Below are 21,393 nucleotides of genomic sequence, written 5' to 3'. Positions count from 1 at the left end.
ATATTTTACCATTTCTCATAAACTAAGGGTTAAAGTAAATAAGTGTCTTTTTTGAGTGGGAAGAAATAAATAACTGGATTCACTCATTTTGACTGCGTGAGCAAAGCTGTGATTTTAAATTGCTAAAATTGTTCAGTTCATCTTCCTTGATTTTAAATGAAAACGTTGAGGCTGTGGAGCCTTCATTGATCACACGATTAATTTATGAGAATACACCTAGAATAACGTGACAAAGAGTGTCGTGAGCACATGAGAACAATAAAAACATCCCTCTATAGTCGAGCCGGATGCTGGTCCAAATGTCTTCATGCATTATGCAGGCTGGGAAGGAAAAAATGGGAAAGAATGCAGATTGCATTCTATGACTAAAGTACATTCCCGTGGTAATCCTCATCAATTTTCTCTCGAGCCTCTTCCTATCTTGTTATCTCTCTCACCTATTCAGCCCCTCTTCCTTACTCTCTATCACCTTTCCTTGCCATTTTTGTAACCAAAGCAGACATCTGTGTATACATGGAGGTGTTTGGTCGTTAGTGGGAGATAAGACCATCCTTTATCATGCCCACATCAGATCCAGTCCACTTATCTTAATCTGGGTCGGCGTCTGGGTTAATTGAGACAACTGTCTGACAGTGAGTCAGTGGGGAAAGAGAGGTAGAGAGACGATTGGATAGGTCATAGCAGGAGAGGGGAAAATAGAGCTTTTAAAGGCCCTAAAAACAAATTTTCTCAGTCAGCCCCTTATCATGAGCAATTGGGTCCGATAGGTATACACTATTTTATGCTAAAGTTAGAACAATTTTGGTTATTTCCCTTTAGATATGGGAAATACCATCTTCGTTAGTGAAATGAGAATTTATGCAAATCAACATATATCGGGGCAAGCTGCGCAAGCCTCCTACAACTTTCCAAATAACATGATTTTACATCAATCTTTCCATTGAATTTGTCTTCAATGACCACTACTGTAGAGCAGTGAAACATGCAGATCATTGCATGTGATGTAGATGGTCCATGTTTTGCCAGATTATCATATATGAGGCATAGTGTTCTCACAAAGAACCAGTTTTCCCTTATAACGCACAAATTGGTGTTGGCCTAAATTTTTGTACCAATGAAGACAGTACATTTGTGGACAGTAAACATATGACACTTCTCGAGGGTGTAGCTAAGATGTACAGGATCATAGCTCAGGAAAGAAAATAGACTTTGTGGCCGGGTCGCAGTATACACGGGCCACCTCAGAGACTCTGTCTTCGTTCTCATTGTCCGTTGTCCTCTTTGCGCCACCACAGCGTATTTGGAACCTTGTGCCCAGCTCTTACTTTTATCATTCATTTGTCTGAGCATACAGTTGAACTGCAGTCATCTCTGCTCCTGCCGCAATGCCTAATCTGGCCTCATGTTTTGGACTTGATGAGCTTGTGGCCCAGTGGAATAAGCCTGTTTGCCTCCTCCATAAACCTATGTTCCAGGCTTACACGCTTTGGCGACTTTACAAGGCTTTGCGCAAAAAAAAAAAAAAAAAAGTAATTTTAGCTACTGTTTGGATAAAGAAATTAGTGGAAAAAAAAAACACCAGAAGACCGTATTGGCCCTGTTTAGAACATGTTGATGTAGATGGCGTGGTTTCTGTAAAGCCCTTAAAGGTCAGGACATTGGACCGTCACAGTAGACATGAATGTGTGTGACCAGTACAGGTCACATAACCTTGTAGTCATTAGGGCTTTATAGGAATAGCTCTAACCTAAACATAACACTAAACTCATATTGCGTAACACCCCAACAGCGTTATTCATTCACTTCACTTTTATATTTGTATCTGTAGCCAATGAGTTTCTCAGCTGAACAACCAGAATCCTCCTCAGCTTTCCCCACTTTGACCTCACCACTCTGCAGCTGGACTTTGATTAAATCTGCTCTAATTCAGTCTTGCTTACTAGTATAATCAACTGTCTATCAACCTTTTTTTCTTCTTTCTTCTCCCTTAACCCTCTGTTTTCCCTCTTCGCCTTTCCTTAACCTCCATTACTGTCACTCCCTTTCTTTTCTATCTTTTTTCTGCCTTTCTTTCTCTCTATCTTTCTCTTTGTTTCCTTCTCAGGCCTCCCACTCATCCTCCCCCTCTTCCTCCTCCTCCTCTTCTCTCTCCTGCCACCTCCAGCCGTCTGTAGCGGCCATGGAGGAGGCGGGCTCTGGGCTGGGCCTCAGCATGTCCGTCTCTAACTCCTACCTGATTGGCCAAGCATCCTTGACCACACCCACGGTGAGTCCCCCCCCCCCCCAACGCCCCCAAACCCAATCCCACCCATTCTCCACTCCGGCGTGGGTGCTGTGTGGTCCTGGACTGGTCCAGGGGCGGCTTGACCTGTGTGTTCTCCATATGTGATACAATCTGTTCATCTACCCCTGCCCCCTTTTGAGGTTTCTGATGGGGCCATCCCTCGAGGGTCAGTGGTTTGGTTGCTGTGTGGTCCTTAATTTTGTTCATCCACCCACTTGTGTGCATTTGTTTTCAGTGTGAATTTGTAGTTTTGTTGTGTTTTTTGTAGATATGGTGTGATTAATGTGTGCTTTGTGTGTTCTTGAGTGTTTGCTGTTATTTGTTGTGGCTCTGTGTAGCCTCTGGCTAGCCAGCTCTGTATGTTTGTGTGTTCCTCCACACAACAGGTAATTATTTGACCCTTTCCCTCTTTTCAGTTTGGCTCAGAGACACAGTCAGTGAGTTGTGTGTCTTGAGTAGCTCATCCAAATATCACAAGAGACTGTCAGGTTAGGTTGGGGCTTTTAAATTAGCAAGAAGCCCTTTCTTGGTCTAAATGTAACTTCTCAACCACCAACAGTTTCTTGTTAATGAATTATCTTGTGGTTAATCAGTGCTATATTCCAGTTAGTTGGGGGCAGAGCCTGACCCCAAAGCGGACCTGGCTATATGTTACAGTGGTTTGGTCAGTATTTTTCGAGGGAATGACCCATGATGACCTCATGGTGTGCGAGGCATGCTAAGACACGATGTGGATCTCCCTCAGGATATCTCAAGTGGAATGCAGCGCCAGATGGACCTGATGGAAAACACATTCCTTCTGTTTGTGCTCTTCTTCCTTCCTCTCTTCTCTCCTCCTCATCTTCTTCATCCTCTGGCGTCACTCGCTCTCCACACACTCTTCATACTTTCTCGTATCTGTCTAGTCTCCCCTTCACCACTGTGCTGCAACCTACTTCCCCCCAAACACACATACATGCTTCCACACCTCCCATTTGTCTGTTTCTGTGGATTGTTTGCATTCCTCAACTCCTTGGGGCATGATGTTTTTGGGGGGATGTCATGGGGGAGGTAAGCCGTGCCAGGAAAGCTGCTTTGTATATGTTGAGTGGAAATATTCAGTGGTAGACAGGATTTCCTAATTTGATCAGAATTTTTTTTTTTTAAAAGAGGGAAAAAAAAGAAGAATGAGTGGGTTTAATTGCTGATCCTGCGTGTCTGTGCGTGAACACATGCATGCATTTGTGTGTGTGTGTGTGTGTGTGTGTGTGTGTGTGTGTGTGTGTGTGTGTGTGTGTGTGTGTGTGTGTGTGTGTGTGTGCAGTGTTTATCAGTGATCTGTGTATGCACCGCTTTATGCTGGAATGCTCTAACAGAGCTGGTATGCACAACGTGTTAAAACAGGTTACCGTTACCTCCCCGCTGGCAGGCATCTCCTCAGCTGGCCACACAGGCACATTGTTGAGACATCTCTCGTCTAAACACATTTACATACTCAGAGCGGATGTTAGCTTATCTAAGTGTTTCTCTGTTAAACACCTCTGTCTTCTCATCTTACATGTTGTCTCACTGGAGATGTTTCTTTTGCCACTGGTTCCAGTTTTTGCATTCTTGGGTTTATGTGAGTGCGCGGTGCATTTCATGTTCAGGCACATCACTCCCATAGTCCAGGCTTAATGGAGGTGTTGGAGAATGAGGTGATCACTTTTTTTCCCCCCTGCCTCCTGTTGTTCCAGATTCTTTTTCTGTCCTCTCTGTCTTCACCTCTCTAATCCTTAAGTCCTGTCTTTTTATTTTTTTATTTTTTCTTTCCTGCTGTCGTTCTTTCCACCAATCACAGAGCTTGGACCATGTTGCCTTGACCAATGCCACCATTCTGGATGGCAGCGGGGGCGGGCCCAACGGTTCCCTGGCTGGCTCAGTGGGCTCTGTGGCTGTCTGTCTTCCTTCTGAGTCTTCTCTCACTGACTCTCTCCACACCTCAGCGGTGAGCTTACAAAGGATAGATGTTGGAAGCACAAGCAGGATACTGACATGAACCAGCTCTCTGAGACAGATAATAAAATGTGATACTGGTCCCTTTCCCTTGGCAGATTGGTGTTAGACTACAGCAGTTTGGTATTCAGTATTGTTGCTCATATAATATAATGACTCATTCACTTAGTGGCATCTTGTCTTTATCACTGCCCACAAACTGTCTGCTGTCTGATTATTGGTCTTAAAAGTATGCCAGTCGAGCATGTTGCATTGCATGTTCTTTTTGCCAGTAAATACATTTACCTTTATAAATGATCCACTCCACTGCCACCTGGTGGTCAAGATGACTCTGAGCTGACAGACGTCGGCTAGCCGCTATCCCTCCTCCTTAGTCACATCTTCACACTTGACGTCTGTCCCAGCCTTAGAAAACACTTTGTGCCCCTCTCCGCTGCCTTACGCCTCGGTTTGTGTCCCTCCTCTTTTCCCGTAGAGCGAGAGCGCGAATGACGAGGGCGGGGAGGGGGAGTACGTCAACTTGTACTCATCCAGCCAGGCCAATGGGGAGCTGCCTCTCTCCCTCAGAGTAAGTAGCTGAGTGCCAGGGGTGAAAGGTCAATTCCATTTGCACGTCCCATCACTTCAGGATATGAATCAAGGCCTGTTTGACTAGCAGATGTCACTCTCACCAGTCATCTGTTGCACTGAGCAGCTCTCATTGATTCAACTCTTGAACTGACGGTGCTGAAATGGAACGTGAATGTAGCCAAACCTGACTGAGCATGACTTCAGGTTCACGGGTTTGCCTGCGAGGGACTCGTGCTGTGGTTGGTGTCTGTGGAAAAGATGTCCATCTGTATGTTGTCTTGACTGCCTGGCTGGTGATTGCTGTCTCTCTGGCTGCACTTCAACTGTAACAAGCATTTAACCTTGTTCCAATCTCTAACATATGACATGTCGCTCCAAAAGGGATTCTCAATGGTTCACCAGTTTTCAATTTTCCAATAACATTCCCAATAACAGCTTACGTGCACCTGTGCATGTGTGGCAGCTCACGCTGGTGCGTTTGTGCGTGTGGTTGTGTTTGTATTCCTTTGGGTCAGCGTGTGCATTCGGGGCGTATTATAGTTATGTTTGGGTTGTGGTGTGTGGAAACTGTAAGCGAGAACGAGAGCTAAAGAGAACAGTGTATAGATGTGTGATTGTATTTATAGTTTTACATTTGGTGCAATTTCAGTGCAAGATAGTTCTACCCTTTGGTGTCTACAAGTTTTTCATCCGTTGGTTTTTTTTCCCCGGCTCATACTGAAGAAAAGCTGCATTTTACGTATCATCCCTTTACACCTAATTTACATCAACGCTAATAGGGATAACATCCTGAGATGTCTGTACAAAGCATCTATCCTCCCCTCCACCAAATGTGTTGCATGAGATCCTGGTGGTTTGTGCGATCTCATCGATAACCAGGCCCCTGTCACTGCATGGAACCATTCACCATTCCCTGTATCCTGCTGCACAGAGGTTGATTATTGTTTTTTCCATCCATTGATTAGGAACCGATTGCAGCTGATGATGTACTTCAAGACCCCACCCCTCAGATGCCATCCACCAATAGCAAAGACGCTTTGGACAAGGAAAGGTACCCATTTCGATACTACTATAGACTAATCTTTATGTTGCAATGTTTTTGCATTTAGTAAACAAGAAATCAGCACACTGAAAACGATCCAGCAGGTGTGCCTTCAGACGTCATTTAAACTGCAACTTGAGAGTGCCACTGCCAAATAAATTAAAAAAAAAAGACATCAGAAATGTTTTTCAAATAACTTTTACAGATTTTATTTGTTTATGAGGTGGTCCTGGAGCTATTTCTCCACCATTCACAATTAAATGTCTTTTTTTTTTATGCAGTTTTTTTTAGTATGCACACGGACTGTATAATAGTATACTTTAGGCTCTATTTTCCTGCTAGCGCATGGTGCGAAACATAATAGTCAACTGGTATTTTCGTGCCGCACACTGAGGTTATTTCCTCAACAGCGCCGGTTTGGTATATTGATGACTCACCGTGCACCCCAGTGGGAGGACAGGTGCCAAAGAGGGTGTGGCAATGCGAATCCAGTGGCACCCTGAAATCTTGGTGACGGGAATAAGCGTGTTTAGTGTGGCCCACCGGCTCAGAGCAGGCCAACTGCTCCGCACACTTTCGTGCCATAGTATTTTGGTCACTCTGCTGCGTGGAATCGCACCCATATAAACCTCCCTAAAATTACACAACCTCCTTTATTCATGTTTTGCTTGTCTGTCCGCTTCTATTTCATGTTTTTCAACCAGCTGACGTGATCATGCAGACAAAAAAGTTATTGTTTTAATGGCAAACATAAAGATCAATTAATGTGATTCTAACCAGCTCTGTAATCCATGACAGTTAGTAGGTAGTCTATACTCAAAGCCTTTCTTTTACTCTGATAACTCTCTTTACAGCCATCTGAAGGTAGCACATGTCTGTTCCATCTGCAGTCCCCAACAGAGCCGATGATGCATGCTGTCAAGTCATAATTACGCACAGCAGATCTGCTGCTTACACTTCTTGCATCTAGCACCAGACTGTAGCAAAACAACCTCAGTGCTTATGTGTACATCAAACTTGTGTTTAGATGAATTATTCTACAGTTTCTACTGTAAATTAACAGGCATGTTGGTGCCTGGGACACTGAAAACAGTTCACACAGTCTCTAAAAAAAATCTTAGATCAGTTCAAACTTCTCTCTCCTCTAATAACTTGAATTGTCAGGTCCGTTCACTTCTCCTCCCTGGTGTCTCCATCCAAAACACTAGGTAACCGGGGCAACAGCTGTGTGCTCCATCTTCTTTTTAACGACTTTGACCAAGAAACACCCAGAGCTCTGCATTTTTATTTACAATACAGACATTTTGCTGCAATCACCAACATGATGTGATAGAGACTGTTAGGGTTACAATTTATGATGGTGTTTCCAAAAACAAATGATTGTTATGTAAAATGTTTATGTCGCAACATGAAGATTATGCAGACAACTATTTCATTATCAGATTGTCAGCAATCATTTTTCCATTTAAACTATTTCTGAAATAAAGATACAATATTTTTACTTCAACTTTCAAAGTACATATGGCACTACAGTGCTATTTAATGGCAGATGCTTATGGATCATTGTATGACTAATAAAAGGGCGCATTAGTACACACATTAATAAAAGACACATAATTTACTCAAGTATATCTGAGTTTCATATTTGAAACTCCCAACATCCCAGACAACAATAAACTGCATCATAGCAGAGTCCTGTGTTTTTAAAGGAGGTGAAAGTAGTGAATGTGATTGGCCATGATTGTCATAACTTCTGACATGCCCAAATATAATGAATGACGATGTATCCTTTGTGATCCTACCCCGTTTACATGCGCTCAGGATGTCCCCGGCGCACTGGGCATTTGACTACATTGGCCGGGCTCAAGAAAGTAGTGGCCTTAATTTTGTCCTTTTTCCAGTGTGAGCACACTACATACTTAAAACCTGCTTAGAAGTAGTATATAGTGGGGGCTGCAACTAATGATTGTTTTCATTATCAGTTCATCTGTAAATAATTTACTCAATTAATTGATTAAGCGTTCGGTCTACAAAATGTTGGAATATAGTGAAAAATGTCCATTATAATTTACCATAGCCCAAAGTCACATATTCAAATTGCTTGTTTTATCTGGTCGACAGATATTTTATTTACTATCACACACGGCAAAGAAAATACACCAAATCCTCGCTTTTAAGAAGCTGTAACCAAGGAATGTTTGCAGGTTTTGGTTGAAAGGTAAATGGAGTATCAAAATAGCTGCTTATCATTTTCTGTCAATCAACTTATCAATTAATTAACTAATCTTTTCAGCTCTAATATGTTGTATGGATCTGGGAAACAGCTGTTGTCATTGCTGCATCAGACAGTTGTGAATGTTTGTGTGCTGATGATGCTCTTTTGTGTTTGTGCGTGTTTTAGGAGGCAGAAGTCAACAGAGTCTGCTGGGAGCGATGAGGAAGATGTGGACGAACTCTCCCTCATAGACCACAAGGAGATTATGAACAGGATAACACTAAAACAAGAAGTAAGACAGCTGCCACTGCTGATGTTGCTACTGTTTTTTAGAATTCTGCTGTCACAGAACTGTGCAGCACCAGCATACAAAGCGCTTTTTATCCCGTTAGTCCAGCGCAGGCTAAAGGTCACTGTGAGTCACTCAGATGTGAAATCAGATCCTGAAATGTAACACTGATAGCCATTGCTGCCCTCTGCAGTTAAGTCTCTGAAATTGCAGCGCTGAAACTGCAAGAACTGCCCTCCTCCTCCTTTTTCCTGTGTGGTGCAGTCTGATGGACAGATGTGTGTAAATGCTGCTCGCCACTCTGCAAGGTTAGGAGCAAAGTGACAGCGGTGACTTGTAAAAGGATCCAGGGAGAGATGAGAAATGCAAGGAGGAAAGATTCATGGCCTGTGTTGACATTTAAAGGTGTTACAGTAGACATATTGCAGTGGTGGTGCTTTTATCTTACACTTTTTCCTCGTCATCAGAGGAGCTGGTGCAGGACAGGGAGAGGTGGAGGCTGTTTGGGGAGGGGGGCATAAAAAACCAGGCAGCAAGAGGAAAGGTGCAAGCTACATGTTGTGCTAGACTGCATCACTCCACATCTGCTCTAACCTTTCTTTTTCTTTCTTGCTTTCAATCTCATTCACTTCTCTCAAATCCTTCTTTTGGCCATTCATTTTCTCCAACTGTCCACACCTTGCTCGCTCTTAATTTCCACAGAATGACGATGGCCCTGATGTTCGCGCTGGATCAGGAGATATTCTATTAGTCCACGCTACAGAAACAGATCGCAAAGGTACAGTACAGATTACAGAACACATTAAAATTCATAATTACCCCACATATTTGTTATCGTTATTTTGCAGTGTAGTTATGTTACTGTGCTTCAGGGTCACTGGTACAGCTTGGTTTGCTAGCTGACAGACCTGCAATGATTATATATACAAAAACATTTTTATTTTCATTTGTGTGATTCTTTAGTTTGACTGATGTTTTACTACTTTTCTAATCTCATATGAGTAGCATCTTAAAAAGCCTCAGTCTGCCTCTCTGGTTCAGTTATTTGCAATGTGTCAGTCTGGGTTATGTAGACTTGAGATTTGATGATGTGTTTTCAGCTTTAGGAAGTTAATTGGGAGCCCTTGCTGCATGTCAAACTGAAATATGCTGCTTTCTTTTCTCTGTTTTTGCTTGACAGATCTTGTTTTGTACTGTGAAGCCTTTCTGACTACATATAGGACCTTTATAACCCCCGAGGACCTCATTAAGAAGCTACACTACAGATATCCTTTTCAAACCACTCAACATGTCACTCTGAGCTTAATTGTTGTTTTGTTTGAAGAAGACTGTTTTTCTTGCCTAGTGATTTTTAAAAAAAAAAAATTTTTAAATCTCTATTTACCATGGAAAGACTTGTTTATTTTGTTTGCTCTTATTCAGATCTTTCAGTTAAAAGCATTCATAGATGGAAACCCTCAGTAATATCATATTGCTATGCTGATGGATCCTGAAGTCTGAATTGGTACTGAAACTATTGGGGCTTTTTTGTGAATGTGTGCCTTGCTTAATGGCACCTGAAGAGAACAAGAGTGCCATTAAGTTTTCCCTATTAATGATTTAAGGATTATTTGATGGACAGAAAATTCATCAGCAATTATTTTGATAATCAATTAATTCTTAATTAATTTTTCTCTGTCTCACGGGATGGTACTGAATATATTTGGGGTTTGAAGTTTTTGTCGGACGAAACAAGCAACTTGAAGACATCACCGTGGGATTTAGGAAATATTCATGGGCGGTTTTGCCATTTGTCTGACATTTTAGAGACCAAACTGCTAAAGAGTTGTTTGAGTAAATAACTAGCAGATTAAATGATAATGAAATTAACAGTTAGTTATAGCCCCATCCTTTTTACTGCAAGAATTCATGTACAACACAGTACTGATATTGCTGTGTAATGATGTTGCGCATGCAGTGAGCCTGAGATAGAACCACAGTTTTTGTATCATGGTCAAGTTTGCTGAGTTGGAGTCCAGTTTATATCCTAAAATGTATTAAAGTTGCTTTTTTAACTAGAGTATAATGGAAGGCACAGTGTGTGATAAAAGCTATATAATTATTGAATTCACTTGTAGAACCAGAAACTATCCTAACAGTGGAGGGATGCACTGTTTTTTAAGAGAGCAAAACGTTTCGCGTCTTATCCCTTAATGAAGCCCGATGAGTGTGCAAAAGCTTGCCATCTTAGTTAAGCATGTTATTGTACTTCGTAATCCACATATTGTATTCTTTTCATTGTCCTTGACCACAAAGCACATATACCAGGTTCTGCCACAGTCCAGACACCTTCAAGAAGCGAGTCAGCAAGAACACTTTCTTTGTGCTGGTTCGTGTGGTGGATGAGCTGTGGTGAGTATGACTCCATATTTTTGTCCTTAACCTGGAGAAAATTACCGTTTGTGTGGCGCATCTCCTCTGGGAGAACATGTTTCCAAAGCAGATGTGGAGTGTGGAGGGGAAAAATGAACTCCCAGTGAATTAATAAATACAGGCATGTGTAAGTTTAGTGCTAGGACTGTGTGTGCCATTATTTAAATTTACATGCAAACAAGTTTTTTTTTTTTTTTTTTTAAACAAGTTTATAAAAAGGAAAAAGAAAACTACTCCTCCTAACTACTGTACTACATGAGCAAAGAATCTATTAATGTCCACTAACACCGTGGTACCCAACGTGGGGTCAGTGTCCCCCGAAGGGTCGCAACATAAATAATAAGAGAAAAATATCATTTTTGCTGTATAAATTATGTTTATTTTTGTGACTTTTGTCAAAATTAGCTTTCTTATATTCTTCAGGTCTATAAAAAAAATTCAAATGAAACAATCTGAGAAGGGAACACAATCTTTAGTTAAACTGCGCGCAACTCACAGACATAAGCAACCTGTGAGAAGGGGTCTGGAGAAGCCATTGTTTCGCTTTAAAGGTTCGTGAGCCAAAAATGTTGTGAACGAGTGGTTACTGACACCTGATGCAAACTGCATCATGTCAACTTGTGAATGGTTCATTTGGAGCTGGGATATAATGATAAAAGTCATTCTTCGGTGATATTGCAGTCTTATACCGTTTAATGTTTATTTGAGCTCAGTCATCCTAAGAGCTTTACTTTATTGTTCTGCTGACAACCAGAAAATGCCTCTTTTTCTGCAAGCTCATCTACAGATCCCTCTCGTTGTTCCAAATCTCCCTTTAACTGACAATTTATGTTGATAACCATGCAAATTTGAATTCGGCAACCACCTATTTTACTTTCTTCCTTCTGCTCTTCTGTTTTGCGTGACAAATTTTAATCGTTTAATCGTTTTCCCTCTCCTTTTCCTCTGTCCTCCAGCCTGGTGGAGCTGACAGAGGACATCTTAAAACAACTGATGGACCTGGTGTTCACGCTGGTGTGCAATGGCGAGCTCAGCCTCGCCCGTGTGCTCCGCAAGAACATCCTGGATAAGGTGGAGCAGAAGAAGCTGCTGCGCTACACTAACTCCCTCAAGCCCCTGGCCGCCCGAGGGGTCTCTGCAAGGTACTGCTGGAGTCCGGGGTCAGCTCTTTCTGAGACTTTGCCAAATACAATCTTTCATATTAAGCCATCAGTGGGTAAAAGCCACTTTACACTGTGCGGTTTTGGGCTATCTGATACGAAAGTCCTAGACAATCATAGGAGAAACGTGGTAAAATCAATCCGAAATGGCTCTCTCTAGATCGCACTGTGTGGCGCCCAAAGACAGCCCTTAGCAAAATCTGTCAGTGTCAGAAACTAAGGACCAGATTTTCACCACGTGACCCTGTTACGGCCCACGTCTACAAACCAGTCATACTATGAGATGAAAGGCCTTCGAATACAATGGCCAACATGACATTCTATAAGTGCCATTTTTTAAAATACATTTCAGGAAGAAAAAAAAACCCGCATACACACAAACCAAAACGATGGAGGTGAATCAGAAGAGAAATCTATGGGACTCTGGCAAAGAAGAAAACCTTGCAGAGCTGCATTTTCAAAGCATAAGAGCAGCACAGTTGGATGGCACGAACTGATGACGTGCCTCTGCTCTCTATACATTTCTCTATTTACATCGTAGCACTATGATGAAACAAGCATCCATCACACAATCTGCCATGCTTCAAACTGACATCTGACACAGATTGCGATCAAGCTTTTATTAGACCCATGTTACAGTGTGACATGCAATAAACTTGCACAGTCTAAAGGCGCCTTTAAAAGGTTGAATCTCCATTTTTCAATACAAGGCAGCTAATTCTGTACTCTCTTAACCTTACTTTACAAAACCAAGTATACTAAAATCTAGCCAGTTTTGTTTAAAATGGTTTAAATTAGTTAGTATATCCACACATTCAGACTCCTATGCCATTTTCATTTTACATTTTTTTTACATTTATGACCAGACTTTCTGCAAAGCATTTTCACTTCACGGCAAGAAATTACCACAGTAGACCGGGAAGAGTCACTTCTGTCCATTTCAGTTTTGTAGCTACAGTCAATCTGCACTGTATAAATTAAAGTTGAAGTCATCACCTAATATTTTGTGCGTCCCAACAGGCCTGGAACTCTTCACGACTTCCGCAGCCATGAGATTGCTGATCAGCTCACTCTTCTTGATGCTGAGCTCTTCTACAAAATAGAGGTAGGTCGGATTCTTGGTGTCCAAGTTAGTTGTCAGTGTTGTCAGTGTTTCACATTGATTGAGCTCCACATAGTCGATTCCAAATTTAACTCTTCCTCTTATCCTTCAGATTCCTGAGGTGCTGCTTTGGGCAAAGGAGCAGAATGAGGAGAAGAGTCCGAACCTGACTCAGTTCACAGAGCACTTTAACAACATGAGCTATTGGTACGACCAAAACCACAAACATCATGCTCCCACATCTCGCTGTCTGTCATTGGTATTTTTGGCATCTCTCTTATACCATCTTGCCTTTATAAATGATGACACCATGCTGTTTATTTTGCTTTATCCTACAGGGTCCGCTCTTTGATAATTCAGCAAGAGAAAGCCCAAGACAGAGAGAAGCTGCTCCTCAAGTTCATCAAGATAATGAAGGTTATTCAACTTAAATTATCCAATTTTTTGTGTAATTTTCTTGTTCTTTAATGCAACAACACTTAAACTTCTTAAACTTCTCATTACAGCACTTAAGAAAGTTGAATAATTTCAACTCCTACCTGGCAATACTGTCCGCCCTGGACTCTGCCCCCATCAGGAGATTGGAGTGGCAGAAACAGACCTCAGAGGTGAGAGGATAGTGAGGTTTGAATTAGAGGAGTTGCACATCAGCGAGCAACAGCGAGGTGTCATGTCCATTGAAAGTGTAGTCATCCAGATCTGTCTTTGAATCTACACGTCTCCTCTCATTTATAAGTATCGTGATTATAACTTTTCTCTCACATCCCACTTCCTCCTTATTCTTTTCTCAGGGATTGGAGGAATATTGCACGCTGATCGACAGCTCCTCCTCCTTCAGAGCATACAGAGCTGCTCTGGCTGAAGTGGAGCCTCCATGTATCCCATACCTGTAAGGGAATTAAAGTTTACATGCACGTTTGATCACACACATACGTTTAGCCGAGGGTCACCACTTGACATGACTTGTCCTCCTTCCAGGGGTCTCATCCTCCAGGACTTGACCTTTGTCCACCTGGGGAACCCTGACCTCATTGACGGAAAGGTCAATTTCTCCAAACGCTGGCAGCAGTTCAACATACTGGACAGCATGCGGCGCTTCCAGCAAGTGTAAGTCTGCTGGGACAAACTTATGATGGAGATATTTTAATGGAAAGCTTTGTAAACATCAGTCACAGTAACCATTTTCACTCACCATTTGTTAGCCACTGGCAGGAAATATAACGTGTCTACTTTGTCTTTCATTAAATTCTAAAGTCATAAAACATTACTGTCATCTCCACATGGGCTGTTTGATTTCTCACTTATGAATCACTGCATTCATCAAACTTCGACCTCTTCTCATCTCAGGCATTATGAGCTGAAGCGCAACGAAGACATCGTCTCTTTCTTCAACGACTTCAGTGACCACCTCGCAGAGGAGGCCCTGTGGGAGCTGTCGCTAAAGATCAAGCCCAGGAACATTGCCAGGCGCAAGACGGACCGGGAGGAGAAGACCTAGGGCCCATGGGCCTCCGAGACTGACCTCCAACTGTGCTTCATGACACTAACTCCACTTTACTACAGACTGAGAGAAAGACGAATGGAAGCTATCTGCTGGAGCAAATGGGAGACTCATTGTGGGGACTGCAGAACAAACTGAAGCGTGGCCGAGGTTTGCAAAGAGCTCTGCTGCTCTGGGAGATTGTAATTGGGATTACTGTGGCTCTGGCGTTTAGACAGGGAGAGATTGTGACTATGGTGGAATGGGAGGAAGCCTGGTGCCAAGGAGGAGAGAAGAATCACACAGAGCGGGCAGACGCTACGGAAGTAACCAAAGTCTGCTCCCTGGGCTCTCTGTTTTAGAGTGGAGCTGCTGCGTGCGTGTGAGATTGAGCTGAATGGTCCATTACTCTCCAAGTTGCTCTTTCCGCTTCCTTTATGTATGTGCCATTTGTTGGTCATCTTCTGTGACCCTCTCCCCGACTCGCGAGTTTCCCTCAAACAGCAGGACCTCGAGAGCAACCTGCTGTGAACTGTGACGTCGACATGCAGGGTGCAGCCCGAGAGTCTCCTGGGGGGGGGGGTGTGTTTGAGGGGATTTGAACTTGAATAGAGGATGACCAGTAGAGACTGGAACCCACGAGTTTGTTTTGAAAAATTTTGTGTAAGAATCATGTATGGTTATGAAATGTATTATATACAGTGCTCCTTTTGTTCTTAAAAAGGATGTTTATGCTTATGAGAAGAGCTTAGCTTCTCCCAAGTGCCATCCATATGTGCACTAAAAAAAGCAAAGCAAAAACACAAAAAGATAAATTACTAAAGATGCTGTGATCTATGTATGTCAAACTGAATCATTGTGTGCCGTGTTCAAGTGTAGAGAACCACAAGGCAATCACAATCATGTCCCAGTCATGTCCGTGTGTGAATGTGTGTGTGTGTGTGTGTGTGTGTGTGTGAGAGACTGAAGTCCTCCGTGACTTGTGTGTTTGTCATTCCAAAATGTGCTGTAGGTAATCATTTTGATTCCTTTTTGGGATAATGGTCAAAACCAACACTTCACACTGTGCTCTCAAATTCCAATAAAACAAACAGCTCTGTTTCTATAAACACTATGCTGGTGAGAAACTTTGATTTTCTTAGTCAAAGTTCAAATAAGACTGACTCTTTAAACCTTAGTATTTTTGCATTTATTGTTATACAGAATTGTGCGTGGAAAATTAACATAAAAAAAGTTAAGGCATGTATTCAACATTAAATAAGCAAAACGAAGCACTCAATTCCAAACTAGGTGTGACACTACAGGACCGCACAGCTGGACCTAATTTGATTTTAATAAGTTATTAAAAACACAAACATGGAAGGCGACAAGGTCACTACAACACATTAGTATTAATATAATTTAAATATATTAATCTCCATTAAAGCAACAAAAAAGCCAAAGCTAGTATAATTATAAGATCAAGCTCAAAGTGCAAAAGCATGGGTGAAATTAAACATTTAAATAACGCCTCCTACCCTCGACTATATAACCTTCCATTTCAGTAACAGGTCGTTTAACCACAGTTAACACTGAAAAAATGAAAGTGTCATGGAAGACTGTTAACATGAAAAGCAAACTATTAGCATATTTGTTTTGGAACGATAATTACAGTAAAATTACAAAGAGGTTGCAGCACTGAATGTTTGCAACATTGTTACTGTGTGTATTATATATATATATATTTATTTTTAAAAAGGCTGCAGAGGGCCGAGGCTGGCATCACAGTTGCTGACCCACTCTGCACAAATCAGTAGCAGCAATCCCAACTCAAAGCTCATCTTCACAGCCTGGACACATCCATCCACCCGCCTGTCTCAGTGAGGCCGACTACTGGGCTCCAGCAGGACCCTCTTTCCCGGAGGATTAGTGGTTCCGTTCTGCAGGTCACCTTGCTCAGAAATGGCCCGTTTGAAGCCCCGCCCATGGCTGTTGATGGACCCGCGCTGCCATTTGCAGATGTCTCCGTTCAGAATGTCCTGAATGTGCTGCACGATGAGGTTGATGGCCACTGAGGAGAGAGAGATGAAGGATTTGTCAAGCATTCATGATATCTGGGAAATTATCATCATCAGAAAAAACTCTTACCCATATTGTCAACTCCCCTTGGAATGATGACATCTGCATACTTCTTAGTCTACGAGAGAACAAAATAAAGTGACCCACAGTATATTGCTTAAAGGAAGTTTGTTGACGGAATGACACTGGAAAATGGATAAAAATCAGTCGTCATACTTACAGGCAAACAAAATTCCTCAAAAGCAGGCTTGACAAACGTCGTATACTGCGTGAGAATCTGCTCCAGGTCTCTCCCTCTGTTCATGTCTCGCAGAACTAAAGAGAAATTCGGTCAGACCAATGATACACTGACAGCAACTGGGATATTGTGCGCTTGACAGACCCATTAATACCTCTGCGAGAGAGTCTGACGTCTGAGTCTGTGTCCACAAAGAGCTTCATGTGAAACATATCACGCACTTTCTGGGGGTAGAAAACCAGGATCCCCTCAAAGAGGACCACATCTGCTGGGTAAACTGTGATCCTGTCTTCCAACCTATGAACACACGCGCTGAGCTCTCAGACAAAAAGGCACTGAAAAAGGAGGTCGGAGGATTTGTCATCGGGGCTCAATGAATATGCTTCCTACCTACCTGGAATGGGTGACAAAGTCATACGTTGGCACTTCAACCACTTTTCCCTCCACAATGTCCTTCAAGGTTTTGTACATTAACTCATTGTCAAACGCCTCTGCAAGACATTAAGCAGAAACAGGTACAGAATTTGATAATGCAATGAATGCGGCACGTGACCAATAAAAATAAGAGGGTCAGTATAATACGATACAGTCTTATCTCAGACGATGAGGAAAAAAAAAATCCTTGAATTAAAAAAAAAAAATACATAGTTGTGAATAAGTGAAAAGAAAGTAAGAACTAGAGACATCTTGCAATGGGATCACACCAGCTGCTACGCCCGTCAGCATGTTGCTATTCCAACCCAAGAGCACTCAGTCATTGCTACACCCTTGGTCGGACCACACCCGTCCTCAAACTCGGCTTTCATTTTGATCTCAACTGCACACCTCACACACAGACACACAGACAGACAGACACCTGCAAAAGCACTGAAAACCACCTCTGTGGTAGTTCTTGCTACAGTAGGTGTGTCCAGGACCACATTTTTCCATGGTGACACACACACACACACACACACACACACACACAGGTGAAAACATTACCAGCCCAGTATCCAATGTAATCTTTCAGTGTAACATCCCTCATCCATTCGGCACAAACATATCTAACAGTACATAACGTAATTAAAAGGAGCTCCAACTTAACCAGCTGCAACATTAAAGTGATATGATTTATACATGAATGCTCGTCCAGCTATTATTCTGAAATTGGTGCTTCTACATTATGAGTAATTTTACTTTTGGTACTCTATATTTAATGATAATATTTTTGCACTTACTTATCATGTTGAATGCATGACTTTTACTAATGTGGTATTGCTATTTTTTACTAAAGTAAAAGAACTGAGTACTACTTCTACCAGTGCCAAACTCTTATTCAGTCAAACAGGATCATTATCTTAAACTGGGCTTTATTTTTGAATTCGCACTGATAGACGAATCAATTAATCGAGTAATCGCTGCAACTCTAGAATAGACACAGGGAGGCACGTGTGCTGTTGAACAGAGAGCTGACAGGAAAAAGACCGGTCTGTGGCCTGGGCCTACCTGGGTGATCGAAGTTGTACTGGCCCTTCAGCGCCTTCGCCTTCTGCTCCAGAGTCAGGACTCTGTAAAAGCTGTCCTGGCTTATAATGGCCACCTTCCGCTGGCGGTGGTCCACCTTGTTCTGTCCCAGCAGCTCCATGATCTTGGCGCAAACTGTAGACTGTGGCAGAAAAGTCATTCTTATTTATGATCCGGCATAACGTTGTACGGGGTTAAACCGGGGGGGGGCGAATTAAAATGCAGTTTGTCGAAGTGTCCCGAGGGGCAGAGGGGAACAAAAGTCCTGAAGTTTGAGCTGAAGGTATCATTGACCTTCTCTTTGTAGCCTTTATCAATGCCAAGCCACTGACAGATTTACCGAAGCGGGTAGTTAGCTAACTGAAGCGCTTTGGCGCTAAATTGTCGCAAAGAAGTGATAGAGGAGGCAGTGCGATTAGAGTAAGCAAATAGTGACTATTCTAGTGTTTTAATGAAATAATATGAGGACAGTATTCACTAAGCAAGGGGGCGTGCCTGCTGGTTTGACAGTTTGATGAATAGTAAAACTATGCTAAGCTACTCGGGATGCTAATTTCCGCTGTCGGGGGAGATCTCCCGGCTGAAAAATCACTCACCTTGCCGCTCGCGGTTCCTCCGCTGACGCCGATCAAGAAAGGATGATGGCGTGGCCTCTCTGCCTCGTCCAGGACTCCGAGAGCGTCCATCGCAGTCCAGCAGAAACGAAATGTACTGCAGAAAATCTAGGTAGCCCGGCTGAGCGCTAGCTATGCTATCCGTAGCATCAACAACGCGCTGTTCTCGCGAGAACTACCGTTCTCTCTGCCCTAAGTGGCAACATGTGACAGTTTTCGAGCGGAATTGCCATCAATGTTTACAGAAGATAAGATGAATTACTACCTATAAATGTTTAGAGCGGAACTGCATTAAATATTTGGATGACATATTCGACATCGCCGGCAATTTATACACACGACATAATATTTACCTTTGGTTGTAGTTAGAAAACTTCGTTATGGTTTTCATTTGCAATCACGTAGCAGGGATTATATTTGCAGCCCTTGCTATTAAAAGCTAGTCTCACTCATTGCTCAGAACGCATGACAAAAGAACACTAGAAATTTAAAAAATGTACATTTATTGTGAAGTTAAATATAAACATCTTGCAATATACACACATAGTATAAACACAGCATTACTGTTTTTCTGGATCATTGTCTGATTTTTCAGTGTCCTCACCACACTGTGACCTGTCTTTGCTTGATTCATCCGCCACTATCTCCAAAGCAGCACTTCCTTCAATCCTCTTCACGGTCTCTCCTTTGGCAGCAAGGATTTCCTCAATGTTTCTAAAGCACGGAACAACAAAGGACCCCGAGTCACTCAGAAAATAACTGTACATGCAGCTGCTGGTAAATCAAAGATGTCAATTTCTTGGGCTCCCCTGACAGGCTTAAATGATCACAGAGGTGCTGTCCGTCTACTTCACCAGGGTTTTGAGACGAATTTCCATATACCTCATACATCCCAATAAAGTGCCTGTTACACTTTACCTTCTACCTGTCTGAACTTAAATGTTCCTTTAAAAGAGACATTGCTGCTGTGTTAAACACTAGCTTGGAATTTGTTTTCACAGTGGAAAGACCACCCAACAATGTTGTCAGTTTGCTGTCGAAGACGGTCTGGCCGAGCCCATATTAGCCGATATTTACTTATTATGGGTTGGTATATATGTCGGCCCACAATTAAAAAGAAAAAGTAGCACAGAAATTGGGTGATGCCATGATTGAAAAGTGGCTGATGTTATGTCACTTTTGTCCTGGTAGCATATGCGGATTCTGAGTGGTATGTTGCTGTCAGGTCTACTGGCGACTGTATGTCCCCGATTTTTCCACTGCCATACACCACTTCCCACCGCCACTGCTGATTATGATAGTCCCCTGTTGTGTGCCAATTATAAACGCCTTGTCAATCCTGCTCCACTGGCAAACACCACTTTCCACCAGCATACAGGGGCATGCCACTCTTGTTTTAGTGTCCCATGCCCATTCTTTGCGGCATGCCACTTTGACTAGTGGCCCGTCGCAGCTGTTCGACCAGCATAGGTCACATAAAACGGTAAGTCGCAGGTGTTCCACTGCCACATCTACCCCATAGCCATATACCACTTGAATAAAAGTGGCATACAATGCGCAAGTTTTCGATCTCTGAATAAATGCCAAAGGTATGTTTGAGGTCGTTTAAAAATTGTGCCACCGTTACAGACTCTGTCCACCAGAGAGCATTCACAAGTTTATTTATTTTAGGAGATTTAAGGAATCCTCATCCAAATGTTTCCTGTTGTTGGCCCTTAATTGTGGAATAATTTGCCATTCCCTCACTCGTATAATTTTACTTATATCTTCTTCTTCGTGTCTGTATTTTTAATGTCTGTGTTTTCACCAAGCTATATTGCATACGTGAATGTAAACAGCAACACTAATATCGATGCAAGCACACCAGTTTTAATGGTTACGGTTCGGACGTTATTATGAAGAATCAATGACATCAATCAGTGCTTTATGTTGAGAAGTGCAAAGCTCCACCAACCTCTTCCCTTCCAGGTCAGAGAACCAGCGGAGGTTATCCGCGATGATGTGGTGATTCTCGCATCCTGGACATGTCACTATCACCACACCTTTGTGGTACGCCAGCTTGGATATCTTCTGCGCGGATCTGGTGGAGCAAACCTGCGAAGATAACACAGCCCGCATGTCATCTTTATGACTTTGAAACTCAAAGAGACGCAGGTCGGATCACAAAAAAATAGACCAAGACAACCAAAGCTGGATTTCTGGCCCTGCTTACCTTGCATGTGTAAACGAGCTGATAATGCGTTGACTGGATCTTCCCGACAGCGTCGCTTCTGATAGTCGGTGACGCCGAGACTCCTCTACAGCTGACCAGGCCGAATTCGCCTCTGTCAGCGGGTAACAGGCAACGAAATCGACGCTGGTCCTGCCGGGCTCCCGTCCCGGCTGTGGCCGTCGGTGGTCCCGGAGAGCGACGGTGAAACCCAGCGCACAGCCTGGGCAGAGCCGAACGACT

The 21,393-nt window shown here is 42.7% G+C and overlaps 3 protein-coding genes across 10 annotated transcripts in view; 1 reads left to right on the top strand and 2 right to left on the bottom strand.

The window, feature by feature from the left end:
• Window positions 1–15,642, top strand: part of rapgef1b (Rap guanine nucleotide exchange factor (GEF) 1b) — a 44,664-nt gene extending 29,022 nt beyond the window's left edge. For 6 of the 8 annotated variants that reach the window (XM_040157088.1, XM_040157087.1, XM_040157084.1 and 3 more), the window contains 14 exons: window positions 4,734–4,826; window positions 5,794–5,879; window positions 8,272–8,377; window positions 9,077–9,152; window positions 9,555–9,639; window positions 10,673–10,765; window positions 11,743–11,928; window positions 12,967–13,051; window positions 13,161–13,255; window positions 13,387–13,465; window positions 13,555–13,656; window positions 13,840–13,937; window positions 14,027–14,155; window positions 14,396–15,642. In XM_040157088.1, coding sequence (XP_040013022.1) covers window positions 4,734–4,826; window positions 5,794–5,879; window positions 8,272–8,377; window positions 9,077–9,152; window positions 9,555–9,639; window positions 10,673–10,765; window positions 11,743–11,928; window positions 12,967–13,051; window positions 13,161–13,255; window positions 13,387–13,465; window positions 13,555–13,656; window positions 13,840–13,937; window positions 14,027–14,155; window positions 14,396–14,546 — 1,464 coding nt within the window. In that variant the 3' untranslated portion in view covers window positions 14,547–15,642. Of the gene's footprint in view, window positions 1–2,104; window positions 2,267–4,103; window positions 4,251–4,733; window positions 4,827–5,793; window positions 5,880–8,271; window positions 8,378–9,076; window positions 9,153–9,554; window positions 9,640–10,672; window positions 10,766–11,742; window positions 11,929–12,966; window positions 13,052–13,160; window positions 13,256–13,386; window positions 13,466–13,554; window positions 13,657–13,839; window positions 13,938–14,026; window positions 14,156–14,395 lie in introns of all 8 variants that reach the window. The other 2 variants (XM_040157090.1, XM_040157089.1) reach the window with 2 other exon arrangements.
• Window positions 15,643–15,713: 71 nt separating this feature from the next.
• uck1 (uridine-cytidine kinase 1) lies at window positions 15,714–19,157 on the bottom strand. The gene is made up of 7 exons (XM_040157091.1): window positions 18,924–19,157; window positions 18,310–18,469; window positions 17,219–17,315; window positions 16,979–17,121; window positions 16,807–16,901; window positions 16,656–16,704; window positions 15,714–16,578 (listed from the first exon to the last, which is right to left on the bottom strand). Exons 1-7 carry the CDS (start codon window positions 19,011–19,013, stop codon window positions 16,385–16,387), a joined length of 828 nt encoding a protein of 275 aa, XP_040013025.1. The 5' UTR covers window positions 19,014–19,157; the 3' UTR covers window positions 15,714–16,384.
• Window positions 19,158–19,427: 270 nt separating this feature from the next.
• The window catches only part of dnlz (DNL-type zinc finger), a 2,141-nt gene continuing 175 nt past the window's right edge, over window positions 19,428–21,393 (bottom strand). The window contains exons 1-3 of the mRNA XM_040157710.1: window positions 21,154–21,393; window positions 20,896–21,035; window positions 19,428–19,655 (exon numbers count right to left, since the gene is read on the bottom strand). The exon at window positions 21,154–21,393 is cut by the window's right edge and continues 175 nt beyond it. Coding sequence (XP_040013644.1) covers window positions 19,502–19,655; window positions 20,896–21,035; window positions 21,154–21,393 — 534 coding nt within the window. The 3' untranslated portion in view covers window positions 19,428–19,501. The remainder of the gene's footprint in view (window positions 19,656–20,895; window positions 21,036–21,153) is intronic.

This window comes from Xiphias gladius, chromosome 20, assembly GCF_016859285.1.
Source record: "Xiphias gladius isolate SHS-SW01 ecotype Sanya breed wild chromosome 20, ASM1685928v1, whole genome shotgun sequence".
NCBI classification, from domain to species: Eukaryota; Metazoa; Chordata; class Actinopteri; order Istiophoriformes; family Xiphiidae; genus Xiphias; species Xiphias gladius.
The sequence above is the reverse complement of the archived record's forward strand: the minus strand, read 5'-3'. Positions and strand labels throughout refer to the sequence as shown.